The sequence below is a fragment of the Zalophus californianus genome, chromosome 4, assembly GCF_009762305.2.
Source record: "Zalophus californianus isolate mZalCal1 chromosome 4, mZalCal1.pri.v2, whole genome shotgun sequence".
Taxonomy (NCBI): Eukaryota; Metazoa; Chordata; class Mammalia; order Carnivora; family Otariidae; genus Zalophus; species Zalophus californianus.
In genome coordinates, this window is record NC_045598.1 from 96,956,650 (window position 1) to 96,975,212 (window position 18,563).

At 39.3% G+C, this 18,563-nt stretch overlaps 2 protein-coding genes and 1 pseudogene across 4 annotated transcripts in view; 1 reads left to right on the forward strand and 2 right to left on the reverse strand.

The window, feature by feature from the left end:
* The first annotated feature begins 2,034 nt into the window (after positions 1 to 2,034).
* TSHB (thyroid stimulating hormone subunit beta) lies at positions 2,035 to 3,102 on the forward strand. Its single transcript, XM_027574979.1, has 2 exons — positions 2,035 to 2,348; positions 2,793 to 3,102. Exons 1-2 carry the CDS (start codon positions 2,187 to 2,189, stop codon positions 3,045 to 3,047), a joined length of 417 nt encoding a protein of 138 aa, XP_027430780.1. The 5' UTR covers positions 2,035 to 2,186; the 3' UTR covers positions 3,048 to 3,102.
* Positions 3,103 to 7,262: 4,160 nt separating this feature from the next.
* Positions 7,263 to 10,724, reverse strand: LOC113935601 (annotated as a pseudogene).
* A 3,675-nt stretch (positions 10,725 to 14,399) lies between these two features.
* Positions 14,400 to 18,563, reverse strand: part of TSPAN2 (tetraspanin 2) — a 65,114-nt gene continuing 60,950 nt past the window's right edge. For 2 of the 3 annotated variants that reach the window (XM_027613182.2, XM_027613165.1), the window contains exons 7-8: positions 17,194 to 17,277; positions 14,400 to 14,587 (exon numbers count right to left, since the gene is read on the reverse strand). In XM_027613182.2, coding sequence (XP_027468983.1) covers positions 14,522 to 14,587; positions 17,194 to 17,277 — 150 coding nt within the window. In that variant the 3' untranslated portion in view covers positions 14,400 to 14,521. The remainder of the gene's footprint in view (positions 14,588 to 17,193; positions 17,278 to 18,563) is intronic. The other variant, XM_027613173.1, reaches the window with a different exon arrangement.

Genomic DNA, 18,563 nt, shown 5'->3' on the forward strand with positions numbered 1-18,563 from the left:
CTGGTTCTAAGCCTTCCTTTTAGATGAGGAAATTGAGGCTCAGAAAGATTCTGTAGGTAAAGTTTTACTATTTGCAATAAAGGGGAAAGAATAATTCTTACTTTTTTTAAATCCACAAAATTATACAGCTACCATTGCTAGTAATTCAGCCCTTTTAGTTTTTCCTTTTTTTTGTTTAGAGTTTTACATTTATAAGAGGAAATTTGAAAAAATATAGTATCCATAATGAATATGATAACAACGGGTAAAAGTTCTAAAACAGTGTTTTCTCCTACAATTAAAAATAGGAAGGGAAAACTGAAGGGGGGGAAGCCAGAGGGGGAGATGAACAATGAGAGACTATGGACTCCGGGAAACAATCTGAGGGTTTCAGAGTGGAGGGGAGTGAGGAAGGATGGGGTAATCTGGTGATGGGTATCAAGGAGGGCACATATTGTAATGAGCACTGAGTGTTATACGCAAATAAAGAATCGTTGAACACTACATCAAAAATTAATGATGTACTATATGGTGACAACACAATAAAAAAAATAGGGTTGGGTTTACTTGTCTCTCTATGTTTTCCAGATAAGAAAATAAGGCCCAGACAGATTAAATATTTTAGTCAATTTCTTATAGAGCCATGGGAGATCTTGAAATAGAATTCTATCCCTTGACTCCAGGACTCACCACTAGATTACCACACATCTATTTTATGTAGAATCACAGAGCTAAAATAGTGATTAATTATTTTTTATGCAAAAACCCAGTAGTTGGCTGGCTAGAGAGGCAAGAACGATATGATCATGATGGCTGAGTATTTTATGTCATTTTTAGAGGATCCTCTAGGTCTGTGGCTCTAAAATAACAGAACCAATTCTGTACCATAAAGAGAGCTTACATTCACAAAACACTTGAGAGAACCAGACTCCATGAGGAAGGAATTCTTATATTTTTGCTCTTTAATTGAAATACCAAAACTTTCTGAAGAATACTTGAATATGCAACATTTTATCTAAAGGAGTTAACCAGGAAAACTTTTTAATGGATTACTTCACTTCCTTGTTTATACAGAAGAAATTTTTGATAATTTTGTCTCAGAGTCATAATTTGGACTCTTTCAGAGCACTTAGAACAATATTTTTTTATTAGTGCTCAATCTTATCTACTGTGATTAGACTCTCAGCCCTTGAAGTCAAGGACCATAGTTTATCCATTTTGTATTTCTCATTGCCTGGTTTAAATGCTCAATATATATTTATCTAATTTATCTGCCATTAGTCATAATTTTATCCAGCTCATTATGATAAACAGAGTTGATATTGAACAAACTCTTCATTAGACAGGTTCTACTGAAATACATATTCTTCTGTCTGGGGCACAATGGACCCTCTGTTGTCTTCCATGCAGCTAAAACTTATTCTACTTTTCTGGCTAACCAACAGCGGGTCTGTCCTGATGGTCTTTCTCTGTGTCAACCTATATTTTTTGCATATCCTCAGGGTTTTGAAAAAAGGGGGGTTTCTAGATTTCTGGGCTAGCCCTTTAACACCAGTGGTGATTTTAGTTGACCTATTCTGGACATTCTCTAGCTTTATCTTGTCTCCTTGATAGACATTGGATAGAATTATATGCAAGATGATTTGTGCTGAGATGGTACTGAAGTCTGATTATACTTTTTCTTAGTTTCTTTGGGCTTTCTGATTATGACTGGTCTGTTGGCCGTAATGAACTAAAGTTTTTAGAAAACTACTGTTCTGAGGAAAGCCCCTACTGAGGCCTCGCTTTTAGCTGACATCTTATAATTAGGGGCAGGTATTCGTACTGTTTCCACTGAGTGAATTGTTTTACACTTAGTTGACATTATGTGTCTCTGCCACTGTTCTGTTGTGATGTTTCAGGCTTTCCTTTACACTGCCCAGTGTTGCTAAGTGACACTTGCAAGCAGGACCTTGACTATGTGAGTTCCTCCATTATGAGGTATGTGACTCATAGTCACATCTAAATGCATAAAGAAAGATTATTGAGAGTATTAACTACGTAAAAGCACCTAATATCAGGCCTAGAATGAAGTAGGCATTCAATAAATACAAATATTCACACACACACACATGCATGCACACACATTTTAGCTCTTTCTAAATGTCACTTCTGAATGTCCTAAAGGATACATGTAATAGATTCTTTAATTTTATCTTTGATTTAGCATGACTGCTATCTACCTGATGTCCATGCTTTTTGGCCTTGCATGTGGGCAAGTAATGTCTTTTTGTTTTCCAACTGAGTATACGATGCATGTCGAAAGGAAAGAGTGTGCTTATTGCCTAACCATCAACACCACCATCTGTGCTGGATATTGTATGACACGGGTATGTAGTTCACCTCACTTCTTTTGGCTGTAAATTAGATAAACCTAGACTCAGTCCATTTCTATCCAGAAAGGAAATGAGATAAATAACAACCTCATTTCCTAAATCTAATGTTATTGGCTCCTTAGAGGTAGAGTCCCCAGGTTATAGTATTATATCGATCTTTTTAGCACAATTGGTATAGAAAATTTCATGATAGTTTTACTCCCAGAATTTATTTAAACCTTATATTGTTCCCATGATCAAGGATAAAAGAGAGGGGTGTGTGTGTGTGTGTGTGTGTGTGTGTGTGTGTGTGTGTGTGATTTTTGTCTCTATAGGATTCAGTGTGGATATGTTGACTTGGTACTGGGGAATGGGACTAAGGAATCCTCCCCAATCTTATTTGTGTCAAAGGAATATAAGTGAATTAACATTATGCTCCCTTTTCTGTTCTTTCCTCAGGATATCAATGGCAAACTGTTTCTTCCCAAATATGCTCTGTCCCAGGATGTTTGTACATATAGAGACTTCATGTACAAGACTGTAGAAATACCAGGATGCCCACGCCATGTTACTCCCTATTTCTCCTACCCTGTAGCTATAAGCTGTAAGTGTGGCAAGTGTGATACTGACTATAGTGACTGTATACATGAGGCCATCAAGACAAACTATTGTACCAAACCTCAGAAGTCCTATGTGGTGGGATTTTCTATCTAACTTACTAGTGATGTAACTTGCAATTCAGTTAAATGTGTTCACCTGGAATAAAATTAATAAAATATCAATACATTTCACAACACATTGTGTACATTTTGAATACTATTTCATCCAAACCTATACCCACAGGCTTTAGAAGAAAAGGTGAATGAAAGAGCCTTTTGAGCTCATATGAGGGTTAGTTTCCACATGAAAGGGCAGAGTGCAGGTAAAATGGCAAACAGGGATATGAAGTACTAATGAAAGCCAGGCTTGAGCAGGCTTTCTTAACAGAAGGCCATGACATGAGGCTTATCTTGACATAGAAAATGAATATGGGGATGCTGCCGAGTTATAAGGGTAATGTGATCAGAAGCTGAAGGAACACAGGGCATCAGGGTACTGGCGACACTTGCTTCCAAAAGCTAGAAGCAGGACTGGAGAGGACATAGAGAGTAAAAAATATGTGAAATCTGCAACATAACACTGTATTCTAGTTATTCAAATACACAGGATAGAACTTAACCAAAACTCAATAGACAGTATATTCTATTCTAAAAACTGTTCTCTTTAATTTAATTACTCTGATGGGCCAACTGACTTATGAAAGTTATACCCCAAAAGCCTAGAAAAGAGGCCATGATCATTTTACATGTGGAAGTCTAAATCCTTTGTATTCTTTCAAGTAATAGGAGACACTTTTCAGTATTTATACCAAAAGCAACTTGTGCTGTTTTAGCTTTTGGTGTCCTGAAAAATTAGTATGATTGTGAAAGATTTTAGGGACAGGTGGAGAGTGCTAAGGGATTAAATAGCATAGAATCATCCTAAATTCTAATCTAAACCTTCACCAATATTGAAACACTGTTTTCTGGCAGATGAACTCTGTAAGTGGCTGTTTATTTATTTATTTTTCCTTCCTTAGGTACTGTTTCATGAATTTGGTCTCAATAGATGCGTGAAGTGAGACAGACCTAGTGCCTTGCAGACTTGACCTCAAAAAGATGATTTATCCTATATTTGCCCATTTCTCTCCGTCTAAACTGTTACCATCAGGGTAAAAATCAATTATCATCAGGGATGGTTGTCTTTGCTGTATCCCACAGTCACTGGATGAATTCAGCTGGGCATCTTGTAAATGCCTACATGCTGACAGTGCCGCGTGTGTGTGTGTGTGTGTATGTGTGTGCGTGCGTGTGTGCAGGTGGTGAGGTAGTGTAGATGGATTAGTACCAAGGTAATGCTCTGCCAACGGGGAGGGAATAGTTGTACATTTATATACAAAGTCAGGGATCCACATTATGCTTACCTTAATATTTGAGGTTGACATCAGCATAGTCTTCAAATATTAATCTGGGGGTTTGGGTTCTCATATCACTTGATAACATGAACACTTAAAGCTGCAGGATTATAACATCCCCTCTAAAAACTGTATATGAAACACAGATCTTTGATTAATGAGTAAAATGTCTAATGTTCAAACCTAACTGGCACTAATCACATACGACTTTCATGGGACCTGAAATTGACAAGACATCGTGGGTCATGAGAGCTCCCCGTCCTAGCTGGTGGATGCCATTCTGAACAAGATTTCCTTTTATTAATTTTCACATTTTGATCAAGATCTTTCTTTGAAAGCATCACTGATCAAAAGTCAAGTTCTTTCTATTTAATGGGTTTGTCCCTTGGTACCAGGAAGGACTTTTCCTGGTTGTCATGTCCTATGTCAGAGGGAAAGGACAGAGTAGTTAGAAACCACTTCAGGCTACATCTGAGCAAGAAGGAAGGTTAGCAGGGAGAAACTCTCAGGTACTGCTCCTCTAAAGTCTATCTTTTCAGGGCACCTGGGTGGCTCAGTTGGTTAGGTGTCCCGACTCTTGATTTTGGCTCAGCTCATGATTTCAGGGTTGTGGGATTGAGCCCCGCATCAGGCTCTGTACTCAGTGGGTAGTCTGCTTGTGATTCTCTCTCCCTCCCCCCATGCTCTATCTCTCTCTCTCAAATAGATAAACAAATATTAATTTTAAAAAAGCCTATTTTTTCAAGGTTTTAAGTGTTGGAATTCACCTTGAAGCATTGAGCCAGCATCACCTTTATTGGGTACATGTTTTTGTTTTGTTTTGTTTTAATTTGAGAGACAGAGTGAGAGAGCACAAGATGGGGAGGGTCATAGGGAGAAGCAGACTCCCCGCTGAGCAGGGAGCCTGATGTGGGACTTGATCCCGGGACTCCAGGATCATGACCTGAGCCGAAGGCAGTCGCTTAACCAACTGAGCCACCCAGGAGTCCCAGGTATGTGGTTTTTAAAAGAAGTTTGATGGTAAAGAAAATACAAAACTTAACATAATAAAAGAAATAACATAACAATTCCAAATTGTATGATGGTTTTAAACCAGGACTCTAGGTCTGAAAATAGCCAACTGAAATATTTATTGGCATTTATCCCAATTATGGGGAGAAAGGTTCTCTCTGTGAAGGCAAACCTGGAGTCATGCATGCCTCCTAGAAGTCTCTGCTTAAAGCGACCATGAAAGCAGATTAGTGAATACTGCAGGAGTGTACTGAAAGAATTAACCCAGTGCATTTGGGAAGACAGAGTGCAAGTATAAACATGAAGAAATAGTTGATGAACTTTTTGAAAAATAGCAAAACTTCAAAGATGTTTTAAAATACTATTTATCTCAAAAGAACTGTTTGGAACCAAATGTGTTATTGATAATACAACCTGTAAGTTTGCAAATTCAGAAACCATAAATCTGGATAAAAATCCAAAGTCAGTTAATAGTTTAGATAAAAGAAGACTTTTGTGAATTCTGAAAATTCTAACCCTTCAGAAAAAGCAAGTGAAAATTAATGTGTCCCAGGATCATAATGAAGTTGTTTCTGAAAAGCCATAATCAAAAGACTAGGTTCTCCTCTTTTGCAAGGGCTTGGGAAATGCGGACAAGGATATGGTCTTTCCATGGAAGAAGCAGAGAGAAGAAGCAACAGGGAGTAAAAGGTATATAGTCCTGTCCAGACATCTTGGAAAAGCTGTCTCATCAGATGTGTCTGCTTCAATTCCAGGAAATCTTTACTTTCAGGTCACCAGACGGTGTACAGTCAGGCTTTGGTGCTTTCTTTAGATGCATCATGTGAATCCAAGAGTCTGTTCCCTAGAGTTTGGCAGCACAAAGGTGGTTAGCAATTCCTGATAATTATGGGCCTGTCCTGCGAGGTCAAAGAGTCTTTCTGGAGGTGTCTTTTCCAACAGATGAAATCCCCAGGTTGCAAGGTATGATGCTTAAGGTCATTGTCTCCTGGGGGTGCACTTCCTCATTCAGGGACCTGGAGTGATTGACAACAGGGCTGGAGTAGGCCAGCAGGTAGAGTGGCAGGTTGCAGGGTGCAGCACAGCCACAGGACATGGAGTACCTGCTGGACATGGGCAGGTTCATGTTTTCTTCTTCAGCATCTGGGTCTCGGGGCAGGGGCTATTCCTCCTGAAGGGTGTGATGTTGATGATCGAGTAGGGGTTGAACTCTCATTGGGACCACAAATGTAGTGCTTTCTACTGGACTGTCCATATCTGTTCCCATCCCAATTTTTACCTCCTAGCCAGGAGGTAGACAGACTCCTGCCTGTCATCCCTCCAAGTGCCTCTCGTCCTGTACCACCCCCACCCACATTTTCAATTCAAATGATGGAGTGGGGCATGCTATTAGGCTCAACCAACCCTGATTGATTGAGGGATGGGCATGTGAACTAATCTCTTCCAGTAGGAGTCAGTCTCAGGGCTTTTATTATAACTATTGGACAAAGAAGAATGTTTGGCCTATTGGGGTTTTGTAAGCTGTGAGCCTACAGCCACTGCTGGCCATCTTTGGCATCTCCTGGAAACAGCCAGCCTGAGAATAAAGCCAACCCAGAGGACAGCAAGAGAGGGTGAAGGAGAGAGACCTAATGATATCATTTGAGTCTAATCAGAAGCTGACTTCAAGTCTAAATGAAATTGTAACTTTTTTTTTATTATGTTTGTTAATCACCATACATTACATCATTAGTTTTTTGATGTAGTGTTCCATGATTCATCGTTTGCGTGTAACACCCAGTGCTCCATTGCGGTACGTGCCCTCGGTTAATACCCATCACCAGGCTAACCCATCCCCCACATCCTCCTCCCCTCTAGAACCCTCAGTTTGTTTCTCAGAGTCCATAGTCTCTTATGGTTCATCTCCCCCTTTGATTCCACCCCCTTTATTTTCCCTTCTGGCTATCTTCTTTTATCGTTTTAAAAACATATAATGTATTATTTGTTTCAGAGGTACAGGTCTGTGATTCAACAGTCTACTGAAATTGTAACTTTTAATCATAACTGCTTAAGCTAGTCCGAGTTGGGATTCTGACACTTGCAACTGAAAAGTACTGACTGATTCAGCATCTTTCCCCTTAGTCTTTTTTTTTTTTTTTTTTTTTAACAAGCTGTGGCCAGTTTTATTAAAGAAAAATTTGCATGATTTACTTTTCACCAGTCTGTTCTGGCATGCTTCTAATGATATCAGAATCACCTGGAATCAATGATAGCCAGTGTGCATACTCTGTAGTATTTCCCACATGCTTGTGCCCAATTCAATATTATTGCCACTGTAGTGATGGACACCAGTTTTTGGCTAACATGGCGTAGTATTCTATTTCAGATTTCCTCAAGGCTGGGCAGTTGTTGGCGAGGATGACCAGTTTCGCTTTGCCATGTCTGATCATTTTCAGAGTCTGCTTGTACCCCAGCACATAATTTCCACTTTTCATAACAAGCTGGAGCCTGGAGTTGATCGACTCCAGCGACTTTTTCGTCTTCTTTGTGGCCACCATCTTCCTGCCTTAGATGTGGGACAGCTCCAACCAAAAGCAGCCGCCAAAATGGCTGGGAGAGAGAAAGGAAAGACTTTCCCCTTAGTTTTAAAAGATCCCATCCCCCATTTTCTCCAGGACTTTGCTGTTTCTCTTTTCTCTTGCTTCCTCTTTATTGGCTTTTTTCTCCTCAGCAAGAATCATTCTTCAATCTCTTCCTAAATAAAAATGTAAAAGCAAAAACAACTAAATCTTCTTGTGAGCCTGTGCAACCTTTTGTTTATTTGCTCCTCTCTCTTTGAATTCTTATTCCAGTTTGTGCGTGCGTGCGTGCCTGTGTGTGTAAAAATCCCATCTTAATCTGTTTGGTGGCTATAACAAAATACCACAGACTGGGTAGCTTATAAACAACAGAAACCTATTTTGGAGGCTGGGAAGTTCAAGGTCATGGTGCTCAGCATGGTCGTGTTCCATTGAGAGATTTTTTCCTAGTTCATAACTGGTCCTTCTCACTGTGTCCTCATTTGGTGGAAGGGCCAAGAGATCTCTGTGGGGCCTCTTTTATAAGAACACTAATCCCATTTATGGGGGCTCCACTCTCATGACCTAGGAATCTCCAAAAGACCTCACCTCCTAATACCATTACACTGGGCATTTGGATTTCAACACATGAATTTTAAGGAGACATAAACTTTCAGACTATAACAAGCCACCTACACTGACCATTTATTTCCTCACTTCTCATTCTCTTCTCAACCCACTATGATTTGACTTCCGCTCCCATCTTCCCTTGAAACTGTTTCCAGTAATGTTGACAATGACTTACTAATAGTCCGATATACAGGTCCTTATCTTCTCTGACCACTGTGTCACCCTAGAGGGCCCAGTGGAGGTCACATATCTGGATTCATAACATAATACATCTATGGCATTTATAATCAGTCCTAATGAGGCCAAAGTCCACATTTTCTCTTTTCCTGTCTTTTCTTGCTATCCTTCTCTATGATGAGTAGAAATCCATGCTATGGTCTAGCAGGCAACTGTAATGTAGTTCTGAACTGTACTTCTTCTGGAAATGTAATTTTGCTTTGTGCTATAGGAATGAAATTTGCACATTTTGTGAAAGAAGGGCTAGTGTTCTGATAACCTTATGTATCCTATTGACCCTTCAGACCCTGTTAAATGTACAACAGATGAGCAACTACCCATTTCAATAAAAGATGGTTTAGATGGCAGCTACTGAAGGAGTTCGCAGGTAGCTGATAGAGACCCTCCAGCGTGAGATGGAGGAATGGATGGGGAGTATAGAACTGTTTCGGGCTTTAAACTTTTACTGGAGTAGAGGATTTTAGTTTTTGAAAATTTCTCACTGAGGTCTTTAATGTGAAAGGCTACCCATATTGTTCAAATATGGGCACTACTGCTTTTATGTTGCAGATTCCTAAACTATAGTTCCAGCTCAGACTCCTTTCCTGAGCTTCAGGGTATGTATCCAGTACCTGATTATGTTTCCTCTTGGATGTCCTATAGTCATCTCCAACTTGCTTCATCACTGCAGTCTGCTTTTTCTCCTGGGCACCACCATCCTTCAGCTGTCAGGAAACCTGGGAATGATTCCAGGTTCCTCTTTCCCTCAACTGCCCCTATATCTGTCTACTTCTTGGTAGGAATCCCAGTATGTTAGTTAGAAATCCTCATGAAATCCTCTGGCCTTTGCCCTCCAATCATTGTTCATACTAAAGCTACGTGATTTTTAAAAGGTTCAAATTTGATTCTGTAACTCATTGCTTAAAACTTATGCTGTGATGGCTGTACAAAGATAAGATATTGGGGAGGGTATGTGCAACGGTGAGTGCTGTGAATTGTGCAAGACTGTTGAATCACAGATCTGTACTTCTGAAACAAATAATGCAACATATTTTAAGAAAAAAGAAAAAGAAGAAGATAACAGGAGAGGAAGAAAAGGGGAGTATGTCAGAGGGGGAGACGAACCATGAGAGATGATGGACTCTGAAAAACAAACTGAGGGTTCTAGAGGGGAGGGGGGTAGGGGGATGGGTTAGCCTGGTGATGGGCATTGAGGAGGGCACGTTCTGCATGGAGCACTGGGTGTTATGAACAAACAATGAATCATGGAACACTGCACCAAAAACTAATGATGTAATATATGGTGATTAACATAACAATAAAAAAATTAAAAAAAAAATCTGCAAAAAAAAAAAAAAAAAAAAAGATAAGACTCCTTGGTATAGTTTAACAGGGCCCTTCATCTCCCCGGTTCTTGACATGTCCTCTTGGAATGCTTCCATGCTGTCTGTTTCAGGGTCTTCTTGATGTCGTTACCCTAGTGATCCACTTTTCTTCTCTCCCGCTATTACTTTTTATTTGGATAATTTGTATGAGTTCTTCAGGACTCAGTTCAGAGACCTCAAAATTCAGAAAATCTCTCTCCCCTGACCAGCCTCTCCAAGATAGAGAGGGTCTACTTCTGGTTAGTCAATATCATAGCACTTACCTCATGGGAATTATATTTGCCTGTTTTTGTCCCAGTCGAAGCTCCTTGAAGGCAGACTTCTCTTGTTCATCTTAGCATATCACTATCTTCTAAAGAGTTTTTTCAAATGTATAAAATAGTAGTCCTCAAACAAAGTAAACAAAAATCTAATATTAGAGTGGGTTGCATCTTATAAGGCAGAGCAGGCCCAGAGGAAAATATAGGGACTCAGACTATGGCTATTGATATTAAGTCTTTGAATTAAAATAGAATTGGGAAATATATCAAAAGTTATTCATTAATTCAACAAGTGAATGTGTTCAAATAGGCATTTGGTATGATGCAGAAGTATCTTCGGTTATGCATGATGATGCATATTTGATTTATAATTAACAGAAACTCTCATCAATATAATAATTGTAACAATTTAGATAATATTCATTCATTGCCAGGTTTGCTAACCTCATCGTTGGTTATTTCTTTTAATTTAAATTTCTTCTAGTTAATATAAGTAAAACTAACATTAAATTATACAAGAAAAAAACAACGAAAACAAATCCCAAAGCTTCAGATGGGTTTTTTGGCACATTAGCTAAAAGTTTTATGAAATCAGCACAGATTTTGCTTCACAGCATTCAGGACATATTACTTCTATACTTCATGCTTTCCATATCCCCAGGAGATAGCCATTGGAGTAGTGGTTTCCTGGGATGTATTTAACTTTTGTTGACAGTGAGGATATCAACAAAATGATTAATAACATTTTGAATTAGTGTAGTCTTTTTACCTTGCAATGGATACCTACAGATAATAACTTACAGGTACATTTTATAGGAAAAAATAGTCATGTTGAAAGAAAGTAGAAACTTTTTGTGCCCTTAAAATATACCTTAATATAAATTTGATTTTGACAAGTCCAAATTAAGATGATGCTGTTAATTGACTGGCCTTGGGGCTCACGAATCCTCCCTCATATGGGTGGGTAAAATAGGGTTGCTGAAATCAGGGGCTGGTGGCCAAAGGGGGTGTCAATGGAGCAGTGAACCAGGAAAGTTCCTGAACTCCCAAGGGTGCCTCTTCCTTTTAATCTTTGATACTTACTTCAGAAGGAAAGCTACACTATCTCCTTCACTGCCTTTTCCCCACAAGCCTCATTTTCATCAAGTAAATCTATTAATGGTACACAGGGGGAAAGGAGAGCAACTCTCTTGGATAACTGTGCGGGGGACTACACTGGTCCCTGTATCAGTGTGTGGCTTTACAGATTGAACTCTGGACAACAAAGGAGCTATTCTGGATAGTATGGTTTGGATGAGACAATGTTAATTGAAATCTATTTGCACAAAAGTCCTTAGGGTGTTGCTTTCAAGTCTAGCTCCTCATAGTCATACTACAGAAGGGTTACTATTCTTTCCTCTTTTTTTTTTAACCATATTGTTTGGTAATTGGACATTTAGATACGTTGCGTAAAGATGTGTATAAAGATATATTAGAATTTTGGGGCACCTGCTTCTTAGAAAGCAAAAAGGTAAGTTCTAGAACTTTCTCACAGTCGCTAAGTGCCTGTCGTCGGCTCAGGTCATGATCCCAGGGTCCTGGGATTGAGCCCCACATCGGGCTCCCTGCTCCGCGGGAAGCCTGCTTCTCCCTCTCCCCACTCCCCCTGATTGTGTTCCCTCTCTTGCTGTGTCTCTCTCTGTCAAATAAATAAATAAAATCTTTTTAAAAATCCCTTTTAAAAAAGATATAATAGAATTTTAAGAGAAATCAAGCAAGCAATTCCAGTACATAGAAAATTTAATTTGAAATAACTTAAAATAGTTCATCAAGAAATTTTAATTCAGTGCCTTGGTACCAGATGCTTAAGAATATGTTTGGGTCTGATCTCAAATCAGTTCAGGTAAACAGATATAACCAAAAATTTATATATGTGTGTGTGTGTGTATATATGTACCCATATATGTATACATGAATATGTCTGTATTCACACACATTCAGGCATACATATATTCAAGTTATACGTGTATATATATTCAAGAGTTATATATTCAAGATATATAGATTTTAAGACATATATAGATTCAAGATATATAGGAATTCAAGATATATATAGATTTACGATATATAAAAATCTACCCTCACTCAGAGGTGGAATTCTCTAATTTTACTCATGGCACAGATTTTGGAAAAACTACTCCCAAGAGGGACACATTAACCATAGATGGAACAGATCTCCACTCCCCCACTTTTAAGTATTGTAGTCTTCTTAAGGTTGTTAATCAGGTATAGAATGAAACAGTTTTTTGAATCAGAGACGATTCTGAGGTGGAAGAAACGTATGCACTTGGGCCTGTCTTCAGGTAGAGGATGAACTACAGCCATGAAGAGAGATGGGCTCTTTGTTCTTTGCTTAAAAGGTTATATTTCTCACCTACTGGAGTATAAACGTCTGTTTCATGAAGTGATTTTGTTAAAATAAACTTTCCTTTAGCTATAGACACAGTGAAGTAGCCATGTACAATTAAATTTTTAGCTTGCTTCCAATCTGACTTCTTTTTTCCATAGAAGCTTCCTCTAAAGTTAGTAGCCGTAGCAAGTATGGCAGAGGAAGTGTGGTTCTCTATGCAAATAAGACCATTTGTAGCGGTTAGGTCTTTTCAGCAAAACGTTTTGTAAAAGTTTCTTGGGAGTGCACACTTTCCTTTAGTGCATACCCAAAGACTTGTGTTCTCACAGGCATATGAACTTACATGGTTTCCAAAGTCCCCCGTACTTTCACTTTTGTGTGGCCTTTTAAAATGTATAAAAAAAAACCCCTCTATGATCTACTAAATGTACTAAGTTGTTAAAAATTGACAAAGATATAAGTTTAGATTCTAAATTTGGGTTTACCTACCTAAATTGAAGCATCAAGACCATAAAGAACATGAAAATTTTATTTTTATGGGAGATTTACATAGGAAAAATATTTCTGTTCTGTGGGTTTAAGTATTTTAATTTTCTTAGCTTGTCTCTGCTATGTGCACACAACCAGTAGATGCTTTTCTTTCTTTTGGTTTGGCCAAGGATGCTTATAATATATGAAGTAGGAAGGATTCTGTTTTATCTTAAGGGGTGAAAACAGTAGGTCAAAATCTATGAAGAAGAATTCTCTAGGTGAATAAGAAAAATACAAAAAATTAGGAAAATATGTAAACTCAAGTTATGAGGTATTTCAAAGATACAGTGCCAGTAAAAATTCTCTTTCCCACTATTTGCAACTGCCAGATCTCTTGCTTTTGTCTTTCTATTTGTACATTGGAGAAACATGGAAAAATTTGAGATAAAAGCCCTTTTGTTCATGTGAGGGCCGCTGTAGTTCAGAGCAGAGTCAGAAAAAGAAAGTTATAAAGTAATATTTAAATGTATTTATATAAGAACAAAAAATTTCTTTAAAAAGTTACTAAAAGGTATTTTTTTAAAGTCCTAAAAACACTCACTTTTATAGGGCACATGATTGTGTGACCACTCTTCAGAGGGAGTTTTTTGTTTTTAAATACTAGGAAAGTATGACTTATTCAAATTAGATTTTCCATGCTATATTTAGTTTTACAGATGTGTTTAGTTCTAAAATTGTGTTTTACTGTGTTCTGGGTAGAGTATGTATATAAAAAAATCCCAGGAAACCCTTACACCTAACTCAGATGTAGTCAGTTTTAGCACTACACCATGATCTCTCAAGTCCTGTAACTTATTGCTTCCGTTAACCAGAAATCCTGAATTCTCTGTATCTAACTTTCTATGGCTAGAATCTGAGAAAATGACCCATTATCATTTCTTCTGAATAGCCAAGTTTTTAAAGTTTATCAAAGTTTGATGATCTTTTTCTGAGAGTCAAATAGGTTGTTCCTCTGATACAATAAGAACCAGGAATTTCCAGCAAACAGATTTCATTATGTACAATGCATACACCAGAAACACACAGATCACACATGAATCTCAGTCAACATATACACAGCATTCACTCAAGGGGTAAACGAATAATGAGCCAAACATACATACATGTGCAAATGTACAATTAACAGCATATTATTTTAGATCCTAATGTCCTTTGAATATTAAAAATGAGCCAGGAGACAGTTCTGGTGACAGCCGTATGAAGGCTCTAGATTGCAATTTTCATGTAGAAGTAGCTTCATATCATATCTCGTGAGGTTCGTATTGCACAGCAAAGAACCATGCTGAATATCATGCCAAAGATCTGAAACAGAAGGAACCACTTGTTAATGACTTTCAAATGATAGAAATTGACTTAAAAAAAGTCAGCAAACTGCGTGGATGTCTAACAAATAATTATAACCAATAATTACTGGCTATAATGGCATTTTTATATATACTACTTAATTACGGCTGATGGCTAAAGAGTTCCATATTAACCTGTCAACTATTAGCTGTTTACGCTTTGGTCTAAATAGTTTCTTATTGTTGGAAAAGCTCTGAAATTTTGAAACAGTGACCACAGATTACAAAGTAGAGCATCTCTTCACTTTTCCTGCTCCATTTTAAGGTACAAATGATGCTTCACTATTTAACTCAATAGTTTTCCCAAAGCATAAACTGAGGTGTTGGAACTATGGTATTACTGACGTCTTCTGCCTCTTCGATAATTCCTTGAAAAGCCAAATACTTGGCAAAACCAATAGCCACTGGTATGGTTTGAATAAAAGGATGCCAAAAGATCTTTCTTGTTCTCAATCATTTCCCCTACAATTTCACAAAGCCTATAGAAGGTCATCTGTGGGTGCGATGTTTATTAACTACTGTCAATGTCTGTTTAAAGAAATCTGTACCATAACCCTATGATTCTCTCCTTAATCCTATCCTACATCAGGCTAGAACCTATAAATGTTACATTTAAAAAGCCATGTATTATCTGCTATTATGGAAGGGAAGAGGTAGGCTTAAGAGAACAGCCTGGAGCAGGGCTCTATGCTTCTGGCTGCCAGAACTCAGTTCCAGTGTATGGCAGGGGAGACATCTAATGGACATTTGGCTAACTGACCACGGTGTGCAACTCTTACCTTAAGAAGAAAGGAATTACAGAAGGAAACTCTGGGGGTGCTGATTCAAGATGACCAAAAGAGAGCCTTCCCCCTTTAGTGTGGTTGTCAGGTTGGATGCAACCCTTGCTTCATCCTGGTTGTACTCTAAAGGGATCCCCTCAGAAAGGAACTTTTTCAGCACTGTCCTGGCACTGTCATGAGTCAGGGGTGACTGCCTCTAGGATGCTCACTCATTGAGACTGTAGAATTGTTAGGAGTGTCTCTTTGATACCTCTATTATGCAGCCCATTTTTAAATCTTCTGCCTCAAAATTGTCCTCAGGAAGCCACAGAATAGCAACCAGGCTAGCCCCAGAGCAGGTGAGGAGGGCCTGAGAGATGTCCCTGGATTGGGAGGTCCTCAGCATAGTATTTCACCCCGTTGCCTCACCCCTCTGTGCTCTAAATACAGAAAAGAGGGAAGATGCTTGTGTGTCCCAGAAAACTGCCAATTCCTTGATTTTCCTTGTAATGCCCTTTGCCTCTGCCTTAGCTGATACCATGAATTAATCTACAGAGATAGCAAGGTGGTAAGTACTACATTAGCATTAGCTATTATCGCTCAACCCCTGGACAGTGGAAATCACCTCTTTACTGGCCTGACTCAAATCCTGCCTCCCTCCAACTTATCTCCACACGGCAACACAGGTCCTTCTAGCCCTTGGTGGCTTCCTACTACCTTAAGGATAAAGCCCAGTCTCTCAAAAGGGCACACAAAGACCACGGTTATGTGGACCCTCACACCATCCTCACGGTCATCTCTTGCTGCTCCTATCACATCCCTTTGACTCCTATCGATTCTTGCACACGCTTGTACTTTGGAGGCCCGGAGCCATCTGCAGCTGCCTGGGTGCACTATGCTTCACACTTCCGCATATGTTACTCCCTTTATCTGGATTCTGGGCTTCGGAACACTCCGATTATGTACGGAGCTAGCGTTCATTGAGTGCTATCTTCCAGACACTTTATATGAGTTAATTCCTATAAATACTTTATCTGTATTACCCCATTTTATCCTCACAACAATCTCATGAGGTGGGTACATTAAAATCTTCATTTTACAGACGAGGGAATTGAGGGATAGAGAAATTAAGAAACTTTCCCATGATCCCAGGGCCCGTGAGTAGCGGAGCCAGGAGGTGAACCCGGGGCCCGTGAGTAGCGCAGCCAGGAGGTGAACCCGGGGCCCGTATGTAGCGCAGCCAGGAGGTGAACCCGGGGCCCGTATGTAGCGCAGCCAGGAGGTGAACCCGGGCCCGTGAGTAGCGCAGCCAGGAGGTGAACCCGGGGCCCGTGAGTAGCGCAGCCAGGAGGTGAACCCGGGGCCCGTATGTAGCGCAGCCAGGAGGTGAACCCAGACAGCATGATGCCAGAGCTTGCACTATTAATCACTACACTACGCTACTTCTGCAAATCACAGGTGAGAGAGATTAACCTGGCAGGCTATTTTAAAAATTTCTAACAGTAAGGAGTGACCCAGAATTGGAAATGACTTGTCTAGTTTAAGCTTGCTGGCCTTAATGTGGGAAGTTATTGCAGTGATCAACTCAAGGTCATAATTAGGTTAAAGTTAAAATTGGTATCATATTTTAGAGAACTGAGTATTGCTATGTCAAATGAACTTTGTTCTTAGAAGATGTCCTGTCAACAAACGTCCGACTTTTATGAGAAATCTCTTCTAAGATACTGCCATATCACACTTGAAGACAAATAAGATGCAAAGGCTTCTTAGAAAGCAAAAAAGGTAAGTTCTAGAACTTTCTCACCGTGAGACCTGCAATCCCAATACCAACAATTCCGATGAGCTGGAGCTTAACACTGATTATGGCCTCAATTTCATCAATGCAATTCTGTTTTGGAAAAAAAAAAGGAATAACAAACGATGGTATCTGTGAATCATCACTCTGATCCAACCCTCTGCTCTACAGAGCATCCTGTGAAAGTTAATCCCTGTCAGCTTCTGCTCACATTTAAACCACTTCTCTCAGATAGCAGCATTCTGATAACCTTAAAGCAAAAATGTGTATTGGGGAAAAAATACAATCCTCTCTTTTTGGTGGAATGTTCCTATTTAGGCCAACGACCACTTCAGAACCCTGAAACCTGGCTGGAGGAAGCTATTCTAGGACCCGAAGCATTTAAAAATTTGGGGCATCTTCTTGCTTTCAGCATATAAAAATAAGTAAAATAACCCCCAAGTAATAGTCCCTTGCTTTTGTACTGTTATTAATAATCTAAAAGACTTTCTACATACTCGGTCCAATTTATTATGGAAGGTAGGTATTACCTAATAAGAGGCTTAAAATTCTATACACGTTCAAATTAAACAAAAGAAAACAATGTTAGCAGTTAGAGGACCACTCCTTTCTATGATGGCTGGGCTGGGTGGGTCTCTATCCTCTCATCTGCCCCATAGACACTTGTGCAGGGCAGGTTCAAAGATGGAGGATAATTGGACAGGGAGCAGTAGGGGTCACTTGTAATTATAAATAGTTTCTCCAGCTTCTATTTGGAATTCTCTTAAGTACAGAGGTATGCTCTCTATGCAATTTTGTCTTTAGGCTGCCTGGGGCCTTTTATTTGTCACTGGTCAACTCCCTTTAACACTCACATAAGCTATATGAAACCCTTACCACTTATGTCTCCTACCATACTGCATTCATTCATTCATTCATTCATTCATTCAACAAACAGCTCTTGAGCATCTGCCCTGCATCAGGCAGTCACTGGAATGGTGTGGTAGATATGGAGATAAGACATGATTTCTTCTGCCCTTAGGGAGTTCACAGTTTAGAAAAGGATACAGACCCACAGAAAAATAACACATTATAATACATTCTGGTACAAGTTTGAGAACCACTGCACTAGAGAGTGGCTCTCTTACTGGAGAAAATGGGAGTCAACCTATAGAAATCCTCCAACCTTCTTCTCCTTCACCTATAAACTGACATGCTCCATTCAGTGCCAGGCGCTGCTGTAGGCAGTGAGCATGCGAAGTCAACAAGGCAGCGCTGCTCCTTACTTCCTTCTCTCTCATCAAAGCCACAGAAGTGCCCTTCTCTGTTGAAAGTGAACCCCTTTACGGAGCCAGGTCTCCTCCCTCTCATCACCTCAGGAAGCCTGTAATGTCAGTTAT

Bases quoted from the DNA above. Each gene is read 5' to 3' on its own strand.
- TSHB (XM_027574979.1), top strand. From the start codon at position 2,187: ATGACTGCTATCTACCTGATGTCCATGCTTTTTGGCCTTGCATGTGGG. The intron at 2,349-2,792 runs GTATGTAGTTCA...TTCTTTCCTCAG, and splicing joins CTGGATATTGTATGACACGG to GATATCAATGGCAAACTGTT.